The 25,176-nt window shown below is 37.3% G+C and overlaps 1 protein-coding gene across 3 annotated transcripts in view; it reads left to right on the top strand.

The window, feature by feature from the left end:
* LOC127658734 (receptor tyrosine-protein kinase erbB-4-like) overlaps nt 1-25,176 on the top strand; it is a 401,640-nt gene that overhangs the window by 330,641 nt on the left and 45,823 nt on the right. For 2 of the 3 annotated variants that reach the window (XM_052148194.1, XM_052148191.1), the window contains 7 exons: nt 7,486-7,579; nt 10,173-10,327; nt 12,134-12,178; nt 15,673-15,805; nt 18,079-18,201; nt 18,877-18,975; nt 20,609-20,794. In XM_052148194.1, coding sequence (XP_052004154.1) covers nt 7,486-7,579; nt 10,173-10,327; nt 12,134-12,178; nt 15,673-15,805; nt 18,079-18,201; nt 18,877-18,975; nt 20,609-20,794 — 835 coding nt within the window. The remainder of the gene's footprint in view (nt 1-7,485; nt 7,580-10,172; nt 10,328-12,133; nt 12,179-15,672; nt 15,806-18,078; nt 18,202-18,876; nt 18,976-20,608; nt 20,795-25,176) is intronic. The other variant, XM_052148193.1, reaches the window with a different exon arrangement.

The following is a 25,176-nucleotide window of genomic DNA, read 5'->3' as shown; positions in this document are numbered from 1 at the left end:
GTGTGTGTGTGTGTGTGTGTGTGTGTGTGTGTGTGTGTGTGTGTGTGTGAGAAAAACAACATATACAAACTGACAAGAGTATGTGAGTGAATTGGGGAGACAGCAATTTCCCTTCCCACTCAAAGCATTCTGTGATAACTGCACTAATAGTTATCTATTATTTTGCTAATAATTAATAAACACTGTTTATTACATGTTGAATTCTTGCTTACTTCTATTTGAATTTTGGGCTGTTTACATGTGCTATACTTGTGATGAGCCAGTATTGGAGGGATCTTGGAGAGTGAGAGAATACTCATGCCCCGACTTTCAATAACACTACTCCTTGCCAGGGCTGGACTGGGAAGAGAAATTGTCTCAGGATTTTACATAGCAACTGGCCCAAAAGTTGAGGGGGTGTTCGCTGTCCTTTTCTGCATATTGCGGTGCCGTTTTGTGGTCCATTCTGCATAACGCAGCGGCTCATTTTAGCTTATTGCTGCCCATTCGGCCCGTTTCACGGCCAACCCGCCGGCCTGCTCGATTCTCCCAATTGCCAGTCCACACCTGATCGGTCCCAAAGTGTGTCAGCCCACCTGAAAAATGCCCGGTATGCCAGATTACCAGTCCAGGCCTGCTCTTCACTTCAGGCTCCATGTAACTCAGCTCCCTGTTCCGCTTCCAATTCGCACTGCTCACATACAGTACATGGAAATGCTGACAGCATTTTCAGTAGTCAGTCAAGTTTGGTGGCTCTAGTAGAGACCCAGGTGATGCAAATAACCAAGCACACATGATCAGATAATTTCCACCCTACAGCATCTGTATTGCAGAATGGCTTTAAAGCGCAAATATATATATATATATAGCCTACATATGATAATTGAGTGACAATTTTATAGGGGAAAGGGTATAGAATAGAAAAGTGTTTCACTGCAGTGTGTGCCAGAAGCACTGTAGAAATTATGTTGTATAGTAAATCAGTCTTGTCTTGCCATTCTTTCTTGTTTTGCATAGAGCCAATGAAGGCTATGCAATTGTAAGGCATGTTTATGTCTGTTTATTCTATTAAAATCTCAAGTAAAATATGTTTCCATTTGTATTATGAAGAACTGTGCAGGAAACACTGTCCCACACAAAGAGTGCCTGTTTAAAAGAACAGTACAGCTATGCTGGTGTGCTGATGTCACTACCGCACAATATATATGCTGAAAAGACCAGCTTAAACCACCATGAATCTCCATGCAGTTCCAAGCTAGTCTATGTTGGTTACTGCTGGTTTGATGCTGGTCTATGCAACATCATAGTTGCACTAACCAGACATGGAAATTCATGACGCTCTAATCTTGTGTATTGGAATAAATAAGCAATAAAATTGAGCAGTGGAGAAGGTAAATCAGAGATTGGTTTTGAGTTCCCTGTTTATTTGTTTTGTGTGCTTACGTACTGCTGGAAGGGTAAGACGAGTATCAGCATTTGATTGATTTGACTGAGTGAACCAACAAAATGTATTTTCTCCTTTGCCCAGAGCTAAAACAAGCCAATAAACAAACACCATCCATTTTCACATTCTAAAACAGCATCTGCATTTTGTAGATGGTCCTTCATCCTCTGAGTATTTTTAACCAGAATAATCATATGCACGTACTGTATTTTCTGTTATTAAAATGTTATATAAAACTGTTATTGTGTGGCATGTTTATGTCAAAGAGGTTTTTTTACCTTCATGTCGTTCCAACTCTGTATTATTGTATGTCTTTAACACAAAATCTTAAGCAGTATTTCCAAGCTTTTATCTCACAAATGGATAGTAATTAAAAATTGCCAAGCTCCAAAAAGGACCCCAAAAGTAGCATCAAGTATCATAAAAGTAGTCCACATAAGTAGGGCTGCACGATAATGGTTAAAATAAGAACCAGGATTATTTTGCTAAAATTTAATCATGAATGTTAATCACAATTATTATAGCCATTTGCGATTTTTTATATTTATATAACAAGGCTGCACGAATTTGACAACAAAAAATACTGTTGTCACTACTTAGATATCAGTTCTAAAAGAAACAATAATAAACTGTCATTAAACATCAGCTCTCATGCTGAATAAGGTATCGAAACTACAAACTAGTAAATTATTCCATTTGACCAAAATAAGTCATGTTTGCCAATGCTTAACTTACAATAAATGAGTATTTTAAAAGTAAGAGTTTATTTAAAATATAAATTTAATATTATTATTATTATTAGTAGTAGTAGTAGTAGTAGTAGTAGTAGTAGTAGTATTAGTATTATTGCAATTAACAATAGAAATAGTGCTTGTGTTGTTGTTTCTGTTGACAACAGTTTAGTTTTCCATCCAAACATGGTGAAATGCTCTCATTTCCTCCTTGGTCCACTAAATCCCAGTGACATGTTACTTTAGATTTGTTTAGACACTTGTAATAGCCAAACATATTTGGAGTTATGCAAAAGTGCAATTGAAGTAAATTTGGAGCACTTTAAATACAGTATATGGTCAGCGCATGATTGCAACGTGCATGAACCAAACTGAACTCACAGCTGTTCTGTGTAGAATATATAATGAGAGCAAGAGATGGAATTTGTGTCTATCAAGCACAGAACCACTGAGACTGCTGTAACACTGTGCTACATACAAAAGTTTAAGCAGCTGACTTGCTGCCGAATCAGTTAAAGAATTAACCGACAGTGTTTTTGAATAAATGGAACTCTTAAGGAGACTGGTCTCTGAACAGTTTAAAAGACTCCTGATTTCCATTCTACCTCCGTATACAGAAGGTAGGATTTTCCAGCTTTCAGTTGTGAGCTTCGTGTAATACACTACAGATCAAAGTGGTGCACATGCTCACCAACTTCTGTTGCTCTGAATTTTAACGCATTCTCAAAAGTGAATCAGGGATTGGTCAGTTGAGGTAAAAATGGTCTTCAAAAGATCTTGATATTTGGTCTATCCTCAATAGACACAGACACAGAAAACGAACAACAATTTGCAACTTTACCTGGTTTATGATTTATATTTGCTAGCTCACTAATGATGGTTATGCCTAATTATTATACTGAAAGTCACAAAATGCAAAACAATGCAGGTGCATTTTGAAATGTCTTAACTAATCATCTTGTAATGAATGTCACTTCAGTTCTACTTTCTGAGTATGAATTATCATATGCAGTAAAAGACTTAACAATTTGAAAGCACTGTAAAAGGTTTTGCCACAAACTCAACTGACTGTCTTCTCTCCTATTTGATTTCACACGAGTCTCTTCAGAACTTATAACTGTGCATGAAACTATGCATGAGCTTCTAACTTCGGATTTAAGGTGTGTGTGACTTTCTAACTGAACTTCTTTCCACAAATTGTACAAAAAAAATAAAAACAGTATAAATAAAAGTTTTTCTTAAACAATAAGTGCAACCATAATAAATGTATTACTCTATCAATACTAAAAGTGTAAACAGAGACTGTTGATTGTGTGGGCTGTAATTGTGATATAGCTCTGAGTACCCCTAGAAGTCCAACTGTCGGTTGTATGGCGATGCTTTCTGCCTCGTTCAGGGTCTGTTCAACCTTGGCCTTGGACCCTTTGTAGAGGTTCGGGATCACCGTGCGAGAAAAATGCGCGCTTGACGGGATGTTTACTTCAGTTCCAATGTGTGGAAGAGTCGCCAAAATCCCAGATTTTCCACCATGGAAAATGGCCTCATATCAGCTGCAATGAAAACAGCGATGTCTCTTGTTATTGCCGTGGCTCTAGCACTTGACTGCGGAAGTTGAGATGCAAAGGCATTTGTCAGCATTGTCTGGCCTTTCAGTGTTTTCTTCACAGGCAGTTGAGTTGATAGCTGTGGTGTTTCTGTAGGTGTCTTGCTCATGTTAGCCATGGTGTACGGCACTATTTTTTTACAGCGCTTACATATTTTACGTGTCTTGTCTGTCACTCTGTTGCCTTTATTGTTTCCACAGGGTACCCAAAATGCTGCCACACAAACGATTAAAAGTGGCGAGGGCATCTACTATGCTAATTTCACCCTCGCACTCCATCATGCTGATATTGTGAGACAGCCTTTCACCTCTACGAGAAATATTGTCATGTTTTAATATGGCACGAGATCTCGTTACACCCCTACTCATTAACCATGAGAGGCAAAAACTGCGATAAACCGGGTTAAAATACAATGAATTGTGCAGCCCTTCATAAAAGTAGTCTATTTAGTTGTTAGACTGCTTTTATTATACTTATTCTATGCTTTTATGTCCTTTTTGGAGCTTTGCGGTATGACTCGTCTTTCACTTCTGTTGTATGAAAAGAGCAGCTCGGACATTCTACCTAAAAACTAAAAAAGAAAAGAATATATAGTCGCAATGACATGAGGTAAGAAAATTATGTAAATGTTCTTCTATTCCTTGAAATGGTGACATTAGTATTGTATTCTCTGTCAGTTATTGATAGTAAGTCAGCAGACAGTCTTCACCTGTTCATTGAAGGCTGTGTGTAGCTCAGGGCTTGTGCATCCAGCAATCGTCCCACGCGATTCTTTTGACTTGCAGACTGGCTGGCTCTATGCCCAAGCTGCTCACCAGGCCCTATGTGGTCGAGAAGCAGGAGGCGAGTTTGGAGAGGTACGGCACGACTACAGGCGCACAGACACATTAATGTCTCGCACTGTCACGTCTGCCTACTCACTTGTCCCACACATGTCACAAAGCATTTTTTGTGAATGTGTGTGAAAATTTCTGTTTACAAGGTGACCACAGAGTCTGTGTGTTCTCTGCCTCTCCTTGTGTTGTCGACCTCTGTGGTCACATTCGCTGTTCATGATGATTCACTCAGACAATAGCCAATAAATCTAGAGACCATTGGAGCTTTATCTGGAACTCTCAAAATATGATTATGACTGTTTTTGAGGCTGTTTATAGTTGTTTGACTGTTGCATGGTTTGTTAGACAAATAGTAAGGATTAGATCCCTGACTGTTTTTCTTACTTCAGTTAGACTTAGCCAAGGAATTTTAACGTGACTGTGGTGACATTTTAGCAAAATAATATCACGTGGTTCATTACAGGTATCATGGTAGTTCCATTGTGAAATGTCCACTGAGTGGCACTAAAAGCGAGGTAAATTCTCTCCTAAATAGATGAGGTTTTTAAGGTTAATGCTTTAGCAAGTTTAAATCAATAAAACCTACCTACCTTCCTAACGCAAACCTTAAACCTAAGATGAAAATTGTTAAAACAAGAACTTAATTTTGCGCCGCTTCCATGACACTTTTCACTCATGTGTCGTCCCAGGTCCTTATAAATGTAGCTCGTAATGCAAACTTTAAAATGTATCACCTTTCAAGTCATGTGCTTATACTAAGTGTTTTCTATTTCATAAGATAGCATTGTTTGAGGAACAGGGTGAAAAGTCCCTATATTTACATTTATTCATTTGGCAGATGCTTTTATCCAAAGCGACTTACGAAAGAGGAAAAATAAGCAAATCATATTAAGGAGACAGTGGTACGAAAAGTGCCTTATTACAAAGTTTCACTAGCATCAGAAAAGTGGCATTCAAAACAGATTAAAGTGCAACAAGAATTGTTTTTGTTTATTTATTTATTTTTGTGACAGGTTAAATGCTCATGGAAAATGTGTTTTTAGCCATTTTTTGAAAACAGAAAGTGAGTCAGCTTCACGGATGGTGGGAAGGTCAGTGTTTTGGTGCCTCTTTGTGTTGGTACAACAAGGCAACGTTCCTTAGCCGACCACAGGCTTCTAGTGGGCGTGTAGCTCTGCAGAAATGATTTTAGGTATGCTGGAGCAGACCCAGTGACTGTTCTGTATTCAAGAATCAGAGCCATGAATTTGATACGGGCATCATCCGGCAGCCAGTGAAGAGAGACAAGGAATGGTGTAGCATGTGCTCTCTTTGGTTCATTAAAGACCAGACGTGCTGCTGCATTCTGGATCATTTGCAGGGGTCTAATTGCACATGCAGGGAGGCCTGCAATGAGAGAAGTTACAGTAGTCCAGTCTAGTTATGACAAGTGACTGCACAAGAAGTTGTGTGGCATGTTCAGAGAGGAAGGGTCTTATCTTCCTGATATTGTAGAGTTTAAATCTACATAATCTTGCGGTCTTTGAGATGTGGTTTCTGAAATTTAGATTGTTATCGATAGTTACCCATAATATTACTCCTATATACCGATAGCTTGGCATTTACTCGTGATTTGTGTGAAAGGAAATAAAAGTCATTGTTGGTTTAGAGCCTATGACATTAATTTAACCAGAAAACTGCCGCAATACATAAAATAAGCCACATAAAAATAATAGTGTGTTTCTATGAGTCTATGCAGGCCCTGCCCTCCAAAGACATGCAACCAACCCAAAATCAGCTAACATGTTGGACAAAGCTGAGCTATATTCGCATTATCGCTAAAATTGGACTGGTGCAATTTCTGTTAGACTAAAGCATTAAAAAGACAATTTATTGTTTTAGTCTAAATTAAACTGAACTTTTAAAGTGCATGCAAACATACTTATGAGGCTACTATCCTCCATTTTTTGCTCAAACTGATGTCAGTTCAAAAATGTCCCTGTCATCTTCAGTGGAGTGATGTGACCAGGAAGTGACTACGTTTGCGTGCATTGAACGCGTTTGTGGTAATTTGTTTAAAATGTCCCAGGCTAATTTCCTCAGCGTGGAGCTTTGAGGTGTCCCTGTATGGGTCGATGAACTGTCACTTGGATAGGTGGTGGCAAAGGTTTGCTTTTGGTGAGTAGTAATTGTGTTTGCCAGCTGTTGCTAGATTTTGTGACAGCTTAGAAGAGAGCCGCAACTGATGTAAACACCCGGCGGATGTGTTACATTTCACCATTGCCTCCCTGTGGCCTTGCAGTGTCTCAGGCACTGAATTCCCTTCAGCTACACTTTCACAATCTACCAGTGTGTGTGTGTGTGTGTGTGTGTGTGTGTGTGTGTGTGTGTGTGTGTTTGTGTGGGCAGGTTTGGGTGGTTTGCGAGGACATTTTTCAGGTTACAAAATGGTAATTACAGTGGTATTATGCTATAAATGTGGTTTATGAGGACATTTATATTGTCTATAGTTTGTACAGTATAAAAATAATTATGTCCATGGAGAGTCCTCATAAGGATAACCACACCAATGTGTGTGTGTGTGTGTGTTTGTGTGTGATGTCTACTTTGAGTCCCCCCTATATGGTTCAGCTCCTGATTCAGGTCTTCGAATCAAAAATGTATCTAATCACTTAACATCTAGTATGAACATACATTTCATGTTGCTTTAAAAGTCTAGTGGTGATTGATTACCGAGTGCTTTCTTGATCTGTAATTTAGGAATTCCTGGAAGAGTAATTTTTTGTCATCTGAAATTGTAATGTTTTCTAAGGAAAATTGTATATATTGTTTCTGTGTGCTATGTTACCTAATAATTTATTCTCTCTCTCTCTCTCTCTCTCTCTCTCTCTCTCTCACACTCTCTTTTATAGGGATGTGCGTGAGTTTGCAAATGGCTCAGTGTGCCTGGAGTGTGATGCACAGTGTGAAGTGGCGGAAGATGACAGGCTTACCTGCACTGGGCCGGTAAATTCTATTGCAGCATTTCTGCCCATGTTCAATAAGCCAATAATATGATTCCCAAAAGACAACAACACTATCAAAAGTATAACAAATTACCACGTGGTATCATGATTATCCTATACTTTTCTCAATATTGTCCAATGTTAGTACCATGGAAATGTTCCTTAGTGCCTTGGGGCACCATGAATTGTCATTCAGTAAAGATATAGCATAGTTCTGCATTACAAATAACACAATTATGATCAATAAGCCAATAATATTAGTTAGTTACACTAAAAAAAAAAAACTATAAAAAAAAAGCACTATGGTATTTATATTTTTGAACTTGTTACATAGCAGGATCATGGCTTTTTGGATAGGTATAATAGTAATTTCATAGTATTCTATGAAGATTCTTGGAGTGCCATGAAGGCATACTTAGGCAGCATTGTTGTATACTAAGTGCTTATATCACTGATGCTTTGACTGCTGCCAGGAAGTGATATTTTAAAGTTATTAAAGTTTTAATTACTGATATGTTTCTTACACCAACCTATCTATTTGCATAAGAAGATATTATTTGATCAACTGGAGCCGTGTGGATTACTTTAATGCTCTCTAAATATGTCTTTTAGACAATCAAATAGCAAGCATCCTGATGGCACCCATTTACTTACATTATAAGAACCTACAAAGCTTAAAAAATATTCTAAAAATCATCATTTCTGTTCTTCTGAAGAAAGACAGTCAAACACATCTGGGATGGCACCAGAGCAAGTGAATAATAAGAGAATATAAAATATTTGGGTGAGCTATTTCTTTAATGCCAAAAATGTCAGTAGTTATTACAATGAAAGAAAAATAAAACGATTAGTGTCTATGCCCAATGCCTGATTTTTTTCCATTGTGGTAAAAGATGTTAGAATATACACAGTAGTCATTGGTTCTCTCAAGTCATTTTCAACAAGGGTCAGACTATCATTCTGATATTGATATTTCAACCATGTATTATATTGCAGTTCCTAAAATAAGAATGTGTTTACTTGCCAGTGCCAAAGTTTACCTACATTTGACTCTCGGCAAGTGTTTATTTTGTACTCTGGGTGTATGTTTCTTTCATTTCAATACGATCTCCCTCAATATCTATTAGCTTGAAGCTCAAACAGGACTGAACGGCAGACATTGCTTTCGATTGGCTTGCTCCAATGATTAATTGAATCCCTTGTTGAAGTGTACTTTTGCTGCTCCGGGATTGATTTTGCTTCTTGTTAATTTAGTGAGAAAGTAGATTAAGTTGCCTAATCTTTCCAAGTGTTTACAAAGAGCCCTGCCCCAAAGAGACACATGGGATTTGGATGAATAAGCCGTTTCAATGTCCATGAATCTGATCAAGTTGTAGAGACATTTCCACAGATGGGCTGTGTTCTCACCACTTCTTCTTTTTCAAAACAGCCTCAAGCACTTTGGTTTAAATTAATGACTACATGATGAGATGTGTATGGTCATGTGCTTGTGCGTTGCCGAAAGAGGTTTTAACTGATCAGTCTCTAATGCTCCAAGGCCTCAGGTTGTTGTCTGCTTGAATCAAACAGAAAGGTCTCGCAGATTACGTGATTAAGAGACCTCTGAGACACATATCGGCAAAAACATCTCTGAAACGGTGTGCGTGTCCTTACTTTTTTCAGCTATGAGGTAGACCAGAAAATATCAGCTTCATAGACGACAGATATACTTTCTTTTGTGTGGATCTGCTCGATTACTGCTATTTGTTTTTATAGAGATTCAGTCAATGTGAAAACCATTGCAAATGATTAAACATAAATTTAACTTGCACTCTAAATGGAGACTTACCAGGGACTTCATTTAAAATGAAGCTAATTATACTTTATTCATAAAAACCATAACCTAAACAGTTATAATACCCATAACTTTTTGAATATAAATAAATACATTTATGGTATTGAGAGAACAGGATATGATGGGAAATTAATGGGACCAATGATGTGCGAACGTGGAAAAATATAGATTTAAATAGTTTTTTGATGTTTTTCACATATATTTGCATGTTACCCTAAGTGGCCTTGCATAGATTTAACAGACTGGTGAATGAAGCTGTCTGATCCTTACATGGCTTCCACTACCATGTCCAGATGCATTCTGCTGCTCTGTTGCATAAGAGCTAGTTTACAGCATGAAATGAAGAGCAGCTGTAATTGCTGCAAGGCATTTATTCATCACTCATTCATGTAGAACCTCATATCAGCCTTTATACAATCCTATACAGATGCTCCTCAAGGTAACATGAGTGCTGTGCATGTGTTCGGCACTTAATAGAACAATATGGAGTATCTTTTCATATTGTCTGTGTGGTGTTATTTGTCTTACTGGTTGATGAGGTGCCTGGGTGACTCTAACAGTGCTCATATTGATATCCAAGCTAACAATTCCCTCTCTTCTGCCTCTTCTCGCCATATTACCACCATAAATCCTGCGCTTGCTGATTGTTATGGTCATTGTGTGTGTGGTGAGGTATGGTTATTATCCGCAGTTGTTGGTATTTTATGTCTCGTTTTCTCCTTTCTATCTCTCTCTCTCTCTTTCTCTCTCTCTCTCACAGGGTCCTGATCACTGTGTTAAATGTCTTCACTTTAAAGACGGGCCCAACTGTGTTGAGAAATGCCCTGATGGCTTGCATGGAGCAAACAGCTTCATCTTCAAATATGCTGAGGCCAACAATGAGTGTCACCCCTGCCATGTCAACTGCACCCAGGGGTATGGATGTGTTTGTGAAATGTTTGCAATTTGTGAGTTTGCGGGCCATATATTTGTTGAGGTGTCCAACTAATTCCTGTGCTTGTTTGCCATGTCAGTTCTAGCTTCAGGCAGTTTAAAGAGCTTATTCTTCAACTCACTGACCCTTTATAGAGTGCTTGTGTCCTCGGAACTGCCCACGAATAAACAGTCATTCATTTTAGAGTGAAGATTTGCCTTTGCATCTGCGCAATCTAACTTTGGTTTAAATTATTACAATTATGCTTGCCAAATTTATCCTGCTGGTAACCTGAACCTCAGTTTCTCTGTGTTAGATGAAAGGCAAAATTCCTGCAGGAATTCCTCATCCACAGAGGGAATCATTACTTTTTGAAAGCATTTTTGGCACAAATCCCATATTTGTGTTGTGATTACTAATGACTTGCTTTTAGAAAGTAATAGCTAACATGCAAATTTACATAGCATGAAAAGTGTTAAATATCTGTACCTAGGCCCTAGTACCTTCTTGTGAGTATATCTCAGAGTCATGAATTCACATTTCCTCCCTTCACATGAAAGCCCTTTGAGGACTGTCCTATCTCTGATTGCCGACAGCCAGGGATGATAAGTAATTCTGAGCTTTGTCATGCTAGCATTTTGCTGAGAAACCAACAGAATAGTCACATCATAATACACCTAGTCACTTGGCGGTAGGGTTGGGCAATGTAGCACAAATCATATCTCAATATTTTCTGAGCCTTTTGAGTATATTCAATGTACTGTATTTATGTATTCGCTCAGAAAAGGCTTTAAAGAAGGTTTTATTTTTTAATCAAAGAAACCATAATTTCAACCAAACAATAATTATAGCCATATAATATAGTTTAATATGATATAAATCCAGTTAAATATACGGGAGGAACAGAGACACACAAAGCATCAATTTCCATTAAACACCTTTATTAATCTCTATCTAAAGAGTGAGTGTCTGTGATCAAGACATTTTCCTCTCATTCATAATTTGTACCCCATTTCTTTTTTTTTTTGGCACTTTCAGTCCATCGTCTCTGTCTTTAGTCAGTTTAGCGATAGTACATATTAAGCTCAATATCACTCTTACTCCTAATTTCAGTCCGTAAAGAGGGTGACACCGTAAAAGTGTGAATGAAGAATATTGTGATTTATTGTTTGATTTACCTGCCAGCATTTTAAATGAACTTGCAAATTGTTTTTGTTAATCATTCCACTGAAAAAATATTTCAGTCTATTTTTAAGATTTACGCATTTAAATTTTATCACAACATTCCATCAAATTAAATTGAGTAATCTATTCAGGTGTATTCATTTGATTTTGCTAAAGATAACTCAATTTAATTTGATAGAATTTTGTTATGAAATTGGAATGCATAAATCATAATAAAAAAAGTGAAAATATATCTGTATACTGTATATATTTAGTATAGGCTATCTATGTATATTTAAAAACGTATCTATCTAGATGTTTGTGTGATTTCTAATTGTTGTGTCTATTAACACTGTCCCAAAAAAAGTATTTGGACACTTAAGCCACACTTAAGTGTCCAAATGAAATGAATTTAATTGCCAAGTGCCGTCTGCAAGCAAATGACTTTACTTTTCTTAGCCATTTTTGTGATTGCTTTTAACCAACTTGTCCCAAGGTTGTTTTTAGTGGATGTTTCCCTCAAGTTCACACAGCAGACTGATCTCACTGTGACTTTGGTAACTGTAGCTAAATCTGGTCTGTGCTTACTGAAATGCATCATCTATTCATCTATTCTTTTTTTTTTCTCTTCACCTCTGATTAAGGTGCACTGGGCCCCGTCTGCAAGACTGCATTGGCATGATGGACAGGTATGCCTCACACTTTAACATTTATGTTTTTATTATTATTTTATCTACTCTAAAATAACCCTAAAACAGTGGTTCTCAACCCTCTTCCTGGAAGCCCCCCAACACTACACATTTTGGATATCTCCCTTATCAAACACAACTGATTCAACGAATTATTTCATTAGTAAAGACTACACAACCTAAATTTGTTGTGTCAGATAAGGGAGATTTGAAGTGTTGGTGGGCTTCCAGGAACAAGGATCGGAACCACTGCCCTAAACGAAATGATGTCCCACATACAGTACTACCCTGTGTGGTTTACACTTTCACACAGACACACACACGCACACACACACGCTGGTGGGGCTGATGATTTTTATACAGTACAAACTATTGATTCGATCCCCTAACCCTACCCCTAACCCTAACCCTCACAAAAAACGTCCTGCATTTTTACATTTCCAGAAAAAAACATAGTTTAGTATGTTTTTTAAGTGATTTGAATTATGTGGACACTAGAAATGTCCTCATAAACCACATTTATAGCATAATACCATTGTAATTACCAGTTCCAATTCAATAAAATCTTAAATTCTTGAATGCTTACATTCAGTAGGAAGCTCATTAGGTTTTAGGTGACTGAATCAAAATTATTGTGAACACATATTCACCCTACACTGGATGTGTGCTTTAAAGGGCTGTAGGTTTGTCAAACCCAGCGGCAAGTGATTGGCTCAGGTCTGTGCTGATGACATCATTAAAAGGCACACCGTTCATTGCATTCACTGTTCACAGCTGCCTTTAAACATAGAATTCTGCTTCATCACAAGAAGAAGAAATGGCCATTGGAGCGTGTGCTTGAGAAGGTTCTATAATGACCAGGCCATAGTTCTGTGATTAATGTGCTGCTGTGAGGCCTGCATATGTGTGTGTGTGTCGCACATTTTCTTTATGGCATATTTGATAAATTGATAACACTTTCCTTTGTTCTCATGGGAGACCTGGAACAAAATGCTATTAACTGCATAGAACAAATGCATTTGCTGTTTCAAATCCACCTTAGTATTACACACAGTTCTGGTAAGGGAAGGAAGTTAAATCACTAGTCTCAACCACAGACATCATGTCATGTCCATGAACCGTTTACAGATTGTATGATTCATATTGCACACAACTGTAGTAAACGCACAAACTCCTATCTGATTGGATGGCTTTATATACTGTATATATTTTTGAGTCAGGATACACAGTCAGCTGGGAAATAAAGTTGTGTTTACAAGTTCACACACTGCTAAAATGAATAAGGACATGCTAGTATTTGGATTTGCTAAAGTTTGCAAGGTGAAAAAAAAGTGAAACAAGATATCCTTGAGCACATTTATATGAAATGTGTTCTCCTCAGATACAGTATGTACAATTCCAGAATTACCCATCACTAAAAATCATGGAAAAAGAAGAACTGTGATTGGTTGCTTAACATGTCGGTCAGACAGCCTCTTTCTAGGGTTGTCAATGTTCCCGTATAAAGAATTGTCTTGTATCATACAGAATCATCCCATATTGAAGGGAACAGAATTGTGTTCCATATTAAATCCATTGGGAAGGCAGTTTGTCCCATATTTTAGTGTTTCAGACCCATACAGCTGTATGACTAACACCAATAAACCCCCAATTTTGATTTAATGGGGTATATCAAGACAAACAAAGCATGTGTTTTGGTGTTTAGGACCCTGTAATGTGTATTCTAAATGTTGCTCTCTAGAGTCTCTCTTGCTGGCTTGGAAAAGACATGGCAGGTTACATAAAACAAGATGTCAAACATCCTACTGTCCTTCCCCGAAAATATACTACAGTGCCACACTATGTGCTGACAGCAATGCTATGTCAAGATAATTGCCTGCTCATTGTCAGTTCAAAAGCAGCTCCCTTACAAGCATTGGAGGATGATCGTATGCACTCAATTTGGTCTCTGTGGCTCATAATATTTTGTATTCTGACTGCAGATCAATATCGAATTAAAAGGAGAGATTCTCATCTGGCCCAGAGATAATCTAGCAGTCTATCGTCCGTCATGCCTAGGCAATGTTTCACCATCCTCACATTGTTGGGTGGGATTTCATTTCCATTACACAAACTCATAGTTTCAAATTTACACAGGAGGAAAGACCAAACAATAATACCCATAGATTTGATCACACATTGTCTGACTTCACTCCTGCTCTCTTAGACAGAAATAATTGGCTGTTCTTGTTTAAAGGCACTCTTGAAAGTAATAGTCCAGGTTCAATAAAAGATAAGCTCAATCAACAGCATTTGAGGCATAATTTTGATTACATTGAATTTTGACTTGTCCTTCCTTTTCTTAAAAAATAAATAAATAAATACAAATCTGGGTTAAAATTAGTTATGCCGTAAACATTAGTTAAACGAAGTTATGCCGTAAACAATAAAACTACCTTAAAAACAATGATTTTAACAACTTTACAGCTCAAATGATACATACATTTTAACAGAACTATTAACTTCCTTTAAACCCTCCAAAAATACACCCCTTTCACCACCTTTAGCTTTGTTTCAAAGAAAAGAAGTGATGAGTCAAAATTATTTTTAGTGGTAATCAACATTATGCAACAAATGCTGTTGACTGAGCTTAACTTGAACTGAACCTGGACTCTTCTGTATAGGGTTTAGCACTTCCACTTGGTTGTCGTTTTTAAAAAAAACTGATAGATGAGCGTAACAGATTGGAACAGAACACAGGGATCTCTGGATGCATTCTTAAGTGCAGGATAGTTACAGTAAACAGTAAGTAAGTTACTACTAATTCTACATCTCAGACCTTCATCAAGACCTCTCAGCCAGTTCCAAGTGTAGAGAGACTTACAGAGAAAGTGACAGTCTGAAGAGTTGAAGCTGAGTGAAACCACTGTAATAGGACAGCATGTCTGTGTATTGTATCCAGTCAGTACTGATTTAGTGCATCCTTATTCCATGCAAAATGAATTAGGCTTTTCATTAACGCTAAGGGATCATTTTCAGACTTAAATTCAAACTGAAATCTCAAAGCACAGCCGAGAAAAGGCTGATGCAGGATGACAGCAGTTGGAAATGCTACTGAATATCTCCTTGCTGTCTAAGAGAAAGTCTTTGTTCAGGTTTCTGCTCTTTTATGGAAAATTTGTCATTTTCTGTCCCCCTCTTGTGATCTGATGATTTGTACCCTTTGTTCTCCTATAGATAACACAATATGAGACCAAACTGCCAAGCAGTTTACTGTTATTGCTTATCACTTGTCATCTTGCATTGTTCTTCCCTAATACTTATACATTTGATATGGTGTCTGATAAATTATGTATGGTTGTGCTTCTAATATTGTGTTTACCTTTGGATTAATTATTATTCTGTTTGTATTATTCTCATTTGTGTGTCGCTAGTTTGGATTATGTAAACTTGTCTGCTAAATTAATGTATGCAAATTTAATTTTGATTATCTCCTTTCTTTCTCTTTCACCCAGGACTCCTCTCATTGCAGCTGGAGTTATCGGTGCATTGTTTGTGGTGATCATTGTGGGCTTGAGTATTGCCGTATCAGTTAGGAGAAAGAGCATAAAGAAGAAAAGAGCCTTGAGACGCTTCTTGGAAACTGAGGTAAGACACATCCATCTTCATGTATTTTTCTCTTTCGCTTGAGATCGGATTCACAAAACGGTCAGAAAACCTCCTCAAGTCCTTTCAGCCAGTTCCATTGGGCCTGAAAACTTGAGGATGTCGAGAGCATATCAGAAACCAAGAATAAAAGCAGGATGAGCTGAGTATGACCACATCCTTCTCTATGTCTATAGTTCTGGGAGCACCAGTGAAAGTAGTGAGAGGATATGAGTGAGGTCATTTCCTGATTGAAATTCTCTGAGATATTCTCTCGAGATTGTAATGCAAAATGACTTACATTTCTGGTGTAAAAGCCTATTTCTCTCTAAAGTCTATCCTATGCATCTAGAAGACTACTTTTGTGTCCTAATACATTTGGGGACTTTTACTTGTTTAAGCTTTAAAGTGAGGCATTAATTACTGCCATTGTAGTAAGAAGACAATCCGCAAAAATTTCTTTCCATATCTCCTTTGTTTCACTCATTTTCTTTGTATGTATCCTTATGATATCACACTGGTTGTTTTTAATATCACAGTGTGGGTGGAGGGCTCGTAATAGTGCAGTTTGTGTATGGATCCTGTGTTTCTTTAGCCCATAGGTTCTGACCCCTCCTCTTCATGTGTGCATTTATCCGTATGGCCTCAGGCTTTGAGTATAGATAACAGTGCTCTCTGCAGACACTTTGAGTAATCTGGAGGAGGCCCATGCATGACACATTAAAGAAACACACGTGTATAATTTGAAGGCATGCTTTTTAATATCTTTATTCATTATAATCGCACAACGAGTACTTTAATAGCATAATTCTTTGTTACCTCGTCATTTTCTGTAAAGCTGCTTTGAAACAATGTTCTTTGTATAAACCACTATACAAATAAATATATAAAATATATTTATATATATTTACTATATAAAAATGGGCATTGTTATTAGGTATAAGCCAAAAACCCCAAAACCTCCATTTTCACTAGAATGTGGTTTTCTTTCAATATATATTTTAAAAGCTTAGAAGACATACAGTGGCCCCAAAACATAGCTGGATGCTTAAGCTGCACATTAATAAAAACGTATGTATAATAAAACACAAGTGCACACTTTTCAAAATAAACAAATATTTAATTTAAGGGGATGTACCTTTCCAAATACATTCATACACTAAAAATGATCTTGACAGCAGTTGGTTAAAAGTAATTAATAAAATGGCTCAGAAATATTACGTTTGTTTTAAGAAAATGTGTAGTATAATTTGTTAGAAGATGCCACTTGCTTTGGTACTTTGTTATCTAATGCAGTGAAATTACAATTTTAAGTGGCAAAGTATCAATAATACTTTTTGTGTCCAATGTATTTTTTTGAAGTTCAAATTTGATTAATATATCATATATATATATATATATATATATATATATATATATATATATATATATATATATATATATATATATTAGACTTTTATTGTAATTATTGTACATTTTTAATATTTTTTTTTATTTTGTATTGTTTTATGTTTGTGTTTTCTGTTTAAGCATTATGAGCACTTTGATCTAATTTGTATGGATGAATGGGACTATAGTAAAATCATTATTTATTATTAATATTATCATTTTAATTATTATTACATTTACATTAGATTTGGTTGCCCAGGTTTTTCAGCACCTTTTTGCTAGAGTAGGGTCATGGACAGCTCCTGATCTGTGTTTCAGCACTGGCAGGAGCAGACAGCTCCTTGTATCACTGCTCGTCTCCCTCCCACGACTCTCCTCTCCCTTCCTGTGTCCAGGCTCCTGATTTACTATTCCATTTAAATGAAGAACTGCATTGTTTTTTAATCAGGCGGCTGTGATGAGCTGAGGGACACCGCAAAGGGTTGATATAACTGCTGATTTATCCTCTCTCCCTCGCTTTCTCTCACTCACAGTCTCTCTGCTACACACTCTCTCACTCATAATTTTATCCGATTAACCTTCTCTATTTCTCTGTATTCATTCCTGTATCTTTTCTCTTTGCTTTCCTCTTATCTCTGTCACTCTCTTGCATTTCTATAGTTCCTTGATCACCAGGGGATTTGTATCCATTGATTGGAGTCCCACACTCTGATATGCACTACATAATGGCACAGAAAGACTAAATAAATTAAAGGGAATTCATAAACTATAGTGTATGCTTTGCAATTTATTTGAATTAAGGGCTGAACATCGATTGATTGTCCAGATTGATTGTCCCAGATTTGCAGCATCACTGACAGAGTCTCCCAACTTTATGTATTTCACAGTTGGTGGAGCCTCTGACGCCCAGCGGTGCGGCCCCTAACCAGGCCCAGCTGCGCATTCTGAAAGAGACCGAGCTGAAAAGAGTGAAGATCCTGGGAGCTGGGGCCTTCGGTACTGTCTACAAGGTAATCACTTCTGCCTTATCAGAGAGACAGAGTAAGGAAGCTAAATCACGGTTGATAAAAAAACAGATTAATGTTACTTTTAACTGATACCATAGTTAGATGTGGTTTATTTTTTTTTTGTAAATCTGTGTGGCCTACTGACACAGATGATACCTCAAATCATGCAGATTTATGAAGAAGGGTGTGCTTTTAATTTTTCTAATAAATCAGTCTCACAATTTTCACCTGGCAGATGATCAAATGGGTAAAAAATAGACATACATAGAAGGACGAACTAAAGCCACATCTAGGAATCTCCCACTGTATTACAGAAACATCTTTATCTCTATGCAATCCTATCTTATGTGAAAAATCATAACCTAAATTGTCAGATATTTATTTAAGACTAAGGATTTTTGCCCCACAATATCATAGAAACTTGGGGTGGCTAATTTCACTTGGGCCAGTATGCAACTACCCAGAACACCCTTGAATTGCACTACAAAGCACTCAAAATATCTAAACAACTGCTTAGCAACAACCTGGCGACCACTCACGACACCCTAGAACCATTGGCAGTGAGTTTTGCATAGGGAAAGCTGCTCACATTTTAACCTAGTTAATCTTGTTTGTCAGTGCAGTTTTCCATATTATGTGTTTTTAGCTTCAAGAAATCTCTTTGTTTTGTGTTCTCAGGGCATCTGGGTACCTGAAGGTGAAACTGTGAAGATTCCTGTGGCCATAAAGATCTTGAACGAGGCGACAGGCCCCAAAGCAAACGTAGAGTTTATGGATGTGAGTATCAGTCTGTGATCTAAGGCTTGCAGCTCTTATTTTTGTCTCTTTCAGCCTCCACTTAGCGAATATTCAAGTCTTCCGAAGTTCAAAAGGAAAAATGTATGTAAACTTCAAATTGGTTCATCCTCTCAGATGATGCAAGAACTATGAAACACTTTTCAAAGGCCCTTTCACACCCTTGTTGAGTTTGTGCAATCTAAAACGAGTAATTTTTTTGTGCACGTGTTCTTGTTATTCGCAGATGAATACACATGTAAATGACTGTCCGTTTTGATGTTTGTTCAGCTTGTGTCTGTCTTCAGTGAGTTCTACAGAGTGCAGAAATACATGTGTATGTATTCGAGTATCATAATCATTTGACATGCTACTTTTTTGGTACTATGTAGCAAGGAAGTATGCATATAAGGACACAGTGAGTGTGGTGGTGTAGTGGGCTAAAGCACATAACTGTTAATCAGAAGGTCACTGGTTCGATCCCCATGGCCACCACCATTGTGTCCTTGAGCAAGGCACTTAACTCCAGGTTGCTCCGGGGGGATTGTCCCTGTAATAAGTGCACTGTAAGTCGCTTTGGATAAAAGTGTCTGCAATATGCATAAAAAAAAAAACGTTTAAAAAAAAAGAAACACGTGCAGGCAGATCCAATATGTGGACGCTGGGCTCTGCTGCTGATTGGACGATTGGACAATCTTTTCAGCAGCTGGAGAATAGCAGGAGCCTGAATGCTCATTATATAACTGTCAAGTGTGTAATTTTATGTATTGCTCATATAATTGGTTTGTGTGTGTGTGTGTGTGTGTGTGTGTGTGTGTGTGTGTGTGTGTGTCTGTGATGTAGGATGTTTGTTACTGATTTAGTTTTTTAAATGTTCAAACATTTGGAAATCATATTAATGGCCAAGGCATCTTTTATTACATTAATATAACCTTTTGAGGTTAATATAACCTTTTGGGTATTATTTCTGAATTATCCCCTCAACTTATATATAGATATTTTTACATTCTGTGTTGTCTTCTTTGTCTTGTTCCCTGATAACTATGTACTCTGGGCCATCTTTTGTGTTCACCACAGGTTAAATATGTTCAATATAAAACGTAATTATTCCTATAGGTTTGGTTAAGCTGTACCAAACCTGTAAGCTGAAAATAAATCAGGTAGTGACATCCGTATTTACATTAAATATGTGTAGTATGCACAAAACCAAAATGAATTCTGTGAATACATGACTGATAATTTAGGGAATTTAGTCCTGCATTTAAATGTGTCTCACAGCTGTGCACTGTGTATGTGGCCATTATAGTGCGGCATTCATTCATTACAGGTCTGTGGAGCTTTTTCATAGATGCATCTCAAGTGTTTTAGTACAGACTAAAACAGCAATAAAATAATTTTTATTTTTTATTTTATCAAATATTTATGCGTTTCTGTTTTTGTCATTTAAATGTCTTCTCGTTTGAAAATACTATTATTCAGAGTAACATGTTTATGATACAATAAGGGATGCACTGACTTTTCAGAAGATGCTATCTTTACATAGATGATTTACTGTTGCACGTTCTATGAACACATTGTGAAACATTGTGAGTGGTTGTGGATTTCTGTTATCTTAGTCGCTGTTGTTTTCCTCCAGGAGGCTCTGATCATGGCCAGCATGGAACATCCTCACCTGGTCCGTCTGTTAGGGGTGTGCCTGAGCCCCACCATCCAGCTGGTCACCCAGCTCATGCCCCACGGGTGTCTGCTGGACTACGTGCATGAGCACAAGGACAACATTGGCTCCCAATTACTGCTCAACTGGTGTGTTCAGATCGCCAAGGTAAGACTTCATTAATCCTGATTGAATAACGGAGATTCAAAGGAATGAAGAGCCCCCAAATAAAGAGTTTGGGACTGAGTTACAGAACTCCTCCTCAGCTCATACAAAAACAAACATTTTGTTTTGATGTTATCATAGAAACACACAGTTGGCCGACACATTTGCCATCTATAATTAATTTATTACACAATTGAAAGTGTCCAATGATAGGGAGGTTATATTTGACTACTCGTGTACTTATGGAACTGTACTTGTATTTTGTTCTGTATTAAGCTCATTTGGAAGTCACTTTGGATAAAAGTGCCTGCTAATTTTATAAATATAAGTGGTAATGTAAATCAAAACCATTTGTTTTTAAAATCGTCTAACTGGTGGGTTGTCTGGATGACTAGACAGCTTGTTGACCATTAAAGGGATAGTTCATCCAAAAATGAATAATTTACTCACCATCATGTTGTTCCAAACTAAGACTTTCTGTCTTCCATGGAAAACAAAAAAAGGTCTAGCCTCATACGAAATATTTATTTAGATTTTTTTTTAAAGGTTTGAGAAACATGTTGTTTTTCCTTTTAACAGAGCCCACAAGCCCAGTCAAACATATTTATAATATTTGATTAAAATAGTGAAAATAAATATGGACTAATAGTGATTGAAAAACAGGAGTGATTTATTTTTAATTTTGTGACAAAACAATGAAGTTACAGGGTTAAATATTAGGTAACAGGGTTGAACATAGAGTAAGACATTGTGTTTCATTTCTCTGACTTTTCCCCTCTTTTTCAATCTCCATCTTCTTGGGACCAAACAAGAAATATTTTATTTTTGTATTTTATTTTTTTAAATAAGCAAACACAAAATATAGCTAGTGTCATTGCTAATGTTGTGTGGACATTGACGGCATTCTACAGATACACAAAAAAATATTTATTTGTAAATAATTAATTACTTTTATCTATAATTTAGGCAACAGTTTTGACATTTGACTAGTACCTCCTCTGTAAAGTTCAGAATGCCACTGAAAACAGAAAACATTATGAGGTAACGTACCTTTTGTCTTCCCAAGGCATTCAGGAAATTAAGATGATGTCACCTTCTGCTGAACATGGGATTTGTGTAATATTCAATATTTAATGGAGGTGAATGTTTCCAAGTAACAGGATTGTGTCAGTATTATGGGGCACAACTAAAATTTAATTGTTTTCTTAATATTAATGAATTACTCATGACCAGATGTTTTTAAGCATAATACAAATGATGGAGCTTAAAAATAATGCCAAAATAATGTTTTATTTTTCTATTAAAGTGTACTCCGAGAGCAGAGAGTATAATGATTTTTTTTACAATATGTTTTCATGAAGGTAATTTACCTTAATTCTAAATTTACTCTAGATGCACATTGGCAAATGTTTAGTCAGAGGGATGCAAATGGCACCGCAAGCGTGGAATCACCAAAAACAGCTGGATGGAGCACCACAGAATAGAACAGAACGCATGGGTGTTGTGATGCCTCCACCGATAAAAATATTAAAGCTACAAGAACAAATCTAGATAAACTAGATCTAGGATGATCTCAGCACGAGGGGGTACCACCCCTATATGACTCATTTCAGCGTGCACATTTTAAACATACTTGTCAAATGAACTGCTTAATTCTTTAGATGTACAACTAGTAAAACATTTTAAGTGGAAAAAAAATGACTAAATGTGCAGAGGTGTATATTATATCTGGGATCTGAACTCACATTTAAATATTTTGTTTAGATCCTCACTTACCCTCTCTTCCTCTCAGTCATGCAGAGACCCTCATTTTTACAGATTTCTTTTATACTGGACCCCCAGCATTGTCTTCTGTCTGTGCTGCTCTGTTTATCCTACTCTCACACCAATGGTGCTTATATTGCCTCCTCTCTCTTTCTTTTCTCTGTTTGGAGTGCATGCGTATGATCTCAGAATAACAGCACCTCAAAGACTGCTGGGATAGATAAGCATCACCGCACACACACGTTCTCCGGTCTGAGCTTCACATTGTAACTGCGAGCTTTGCTTCATGTCACTTGAGAACTAAACCTTTGACACTTCTGAAATGTAGAGCTGTATGTCGACTCTCGTTTCGAAGGGATCAAAGACATTTCTGAGAGAGGTTTGAAACAATGATTTAAGTGTATCTTTGAACAGTGACAGTGTAGCTATTTCAAGAATTGTTGTTTACAAAACATTCTTAAAAAGAGAACAAAAAAGACTTGAATATAAAAGCACCAGTTAGTAAAGGAGTTGCGTCACACCTAGTTGGTAGTTGACATGTCATGTGACATAATGTACTTCATCTAAAACAATTTGTAAGTCAACACAAAATGTCATTTGCAAATAGGGATGGTAAATGTAAGGGATTCCAATTCCTCTTACGATTCCAGTCCGTTTAGTACTTTTGAGGAATACATATTTGTAAATAAATATGCTTTTTGTATATGCTACCCTCATCAGTCTGTTACCAAATTACTGATATCTATGGAGAGTCCTCATAAGGATAGCCGCACTAATGTGTGTGTGTGTGTGTGTGTGTGTGTGTGTGTGTGTGTGTGTGTGTGTATCACTTTGTGGGGACCAAATGTCCCCATAAGGATAGTAAAACCCGAAATGTTTGACCTTGTGGGGACATTTTGTCGGTCCCCATGAGGAAAACAGCTTATAAATCATACTAAATTATGATTTTTGGAAATGTAAAATGCAGAATGTTTTCTGTGAGGGTTAGGTTTAGGGGTAGGGTTAGGTTTAGGGGATAGAATATAAAGTTTGTACAGTATAAAAACCATTATGTCTATGGAAAGTCCCCTTAAAACATGGAAACACAACATGTGTGTGTGTGTGTGTGTGTGTGTGTGTGTGTGTGTGTGTGAGCGTGTATTTATCACTTTGTGGGGACCAAATGTCCCCATAAGGATAGTAAAACCAGAAATGTTTGACCTTGTGGGGACATTTTGTCGGTCCCCATGAGGAAAACAGCTTATAAATCATACTAAATTATGTTTTTTGAAAATGTAAAAATGCAGAAAGTTTTCTGTGAGGGTTAGGTTTAGGGGTAGGGTTAGGTTTAGGGGATTGAATATAAAGTTTGTACAGTATAAAAACCATTATGTCTATGGAAAGTCCCCATAAAACATGGAAACACAACGTGTGTGTGTGTGTGTGTGTGTGTGTGTGTGTGTGTGTGTGAGCGTGTATTTATCACTTTGTGGGGACCAAATGTCCCCATAAGGATAGTAAAACCAGAAATGTTTGACCTTGTGTGTGTGTGTGTGTGTGTGTGTGTGTGTGTGTGTGTGTGTGTGTGTGTGTGTGTGTGTGTGTGTGTGTGTGTGTGTTTGTCTACATCACTCTTCCACTCGACCCGAGTTCAATTCCCGCTCATGGCCAACACCAGTAACGATTATCTGAACCGGTCCCGGGCCTCCCCTAGGTCGACTCAGCCTAAAAATGAGTACCTGGTGCGGTGTGTAAAACATCGCCACTGGGGAGACAAAGGCGGTTGGGCGTGGTGCTGGCCACCCACCCCCTTGCGTACCGTTCCGGCCTTGATAGGTGCTTGCTAACAGCACTTGCCCCTACAGTCTGTTAAGGCTAAATGGGGGATGTTTGTCTTTGTTTGTGTGTGTGTAAAAAAAACAGATGAAATAAAAAGTGAAAACAGTCTTGTTGTTTTCAGTTAATGGTCAAAATGAGCCAAGGCTATAGAAATGTCACCTAATGTGCTCACGGTTTTAAACTGAATTCAAAATAATACCTTAATCCAACCTTCAATTTTGCATTATAGAAAAATACAGAGGGATATTTTGGTGAGACCATTTTCTGTACATACAGTATATTAGGCCATTTGGTAAACAACTGCAGTGATTCACTGCTCTTAATCAGTGAAAGAGGGCTTTAGTGTCCCAAAAACTGTTTGTTTCACATGCTTTAATTTTAATCCATTGCACAAAGTTGTCCAGATTCGACACACCAGCTCATTTTTAAGAGAAAAACACATTTTTATATGTATGTTTTGTTGTGGTCCACACATTATTGATGAAGCAAAACCATACTATCTACATTATTTACAAGCACCTTATTACAGACATAGAGCATATTGTTTTTGCAGTGCCCTCTTCATGCTGCTCCTCTGACATTTAAACACATACTCGTATACAGTGTTTGTGTGAGTGAGTATGTTTGTGTCTGTGAGGACACCTGGTTATGAGGGTCTCCTTCTAATGAGGCCAAAAACACAACTACATAGAGAGAGTGGAAAAGAAAACAGTAAAATAAACAGAGAAAGGACACAGTAAATGTGCTCTCCTAATCAGATTGAGACCGAGACATATATGCTAATATAGTTCTATATATGATAA

The sequence above is a fragment of the Xyrauchen texanus genome, chromosome 18 (genome assembly GCF_025860055.1).
Source record: "Xyrauchen texanus isolate HMW12.3.18 chromosome 18, RBS_HiC_50CHRs, whole genome shotgun sequence".
Lineage (NCBI taxonomy): Eukaryota > Metazoa > Chordata > Actinopteri > Cypriniformes > Catostomidae > Xyrauchen > Xyrauchen texanus.
The sequence above is the reverse complement of the archived record's forward strand: the minus strand, read 5'-3'. Positions and strand labels throughout refer to the sequence as shown.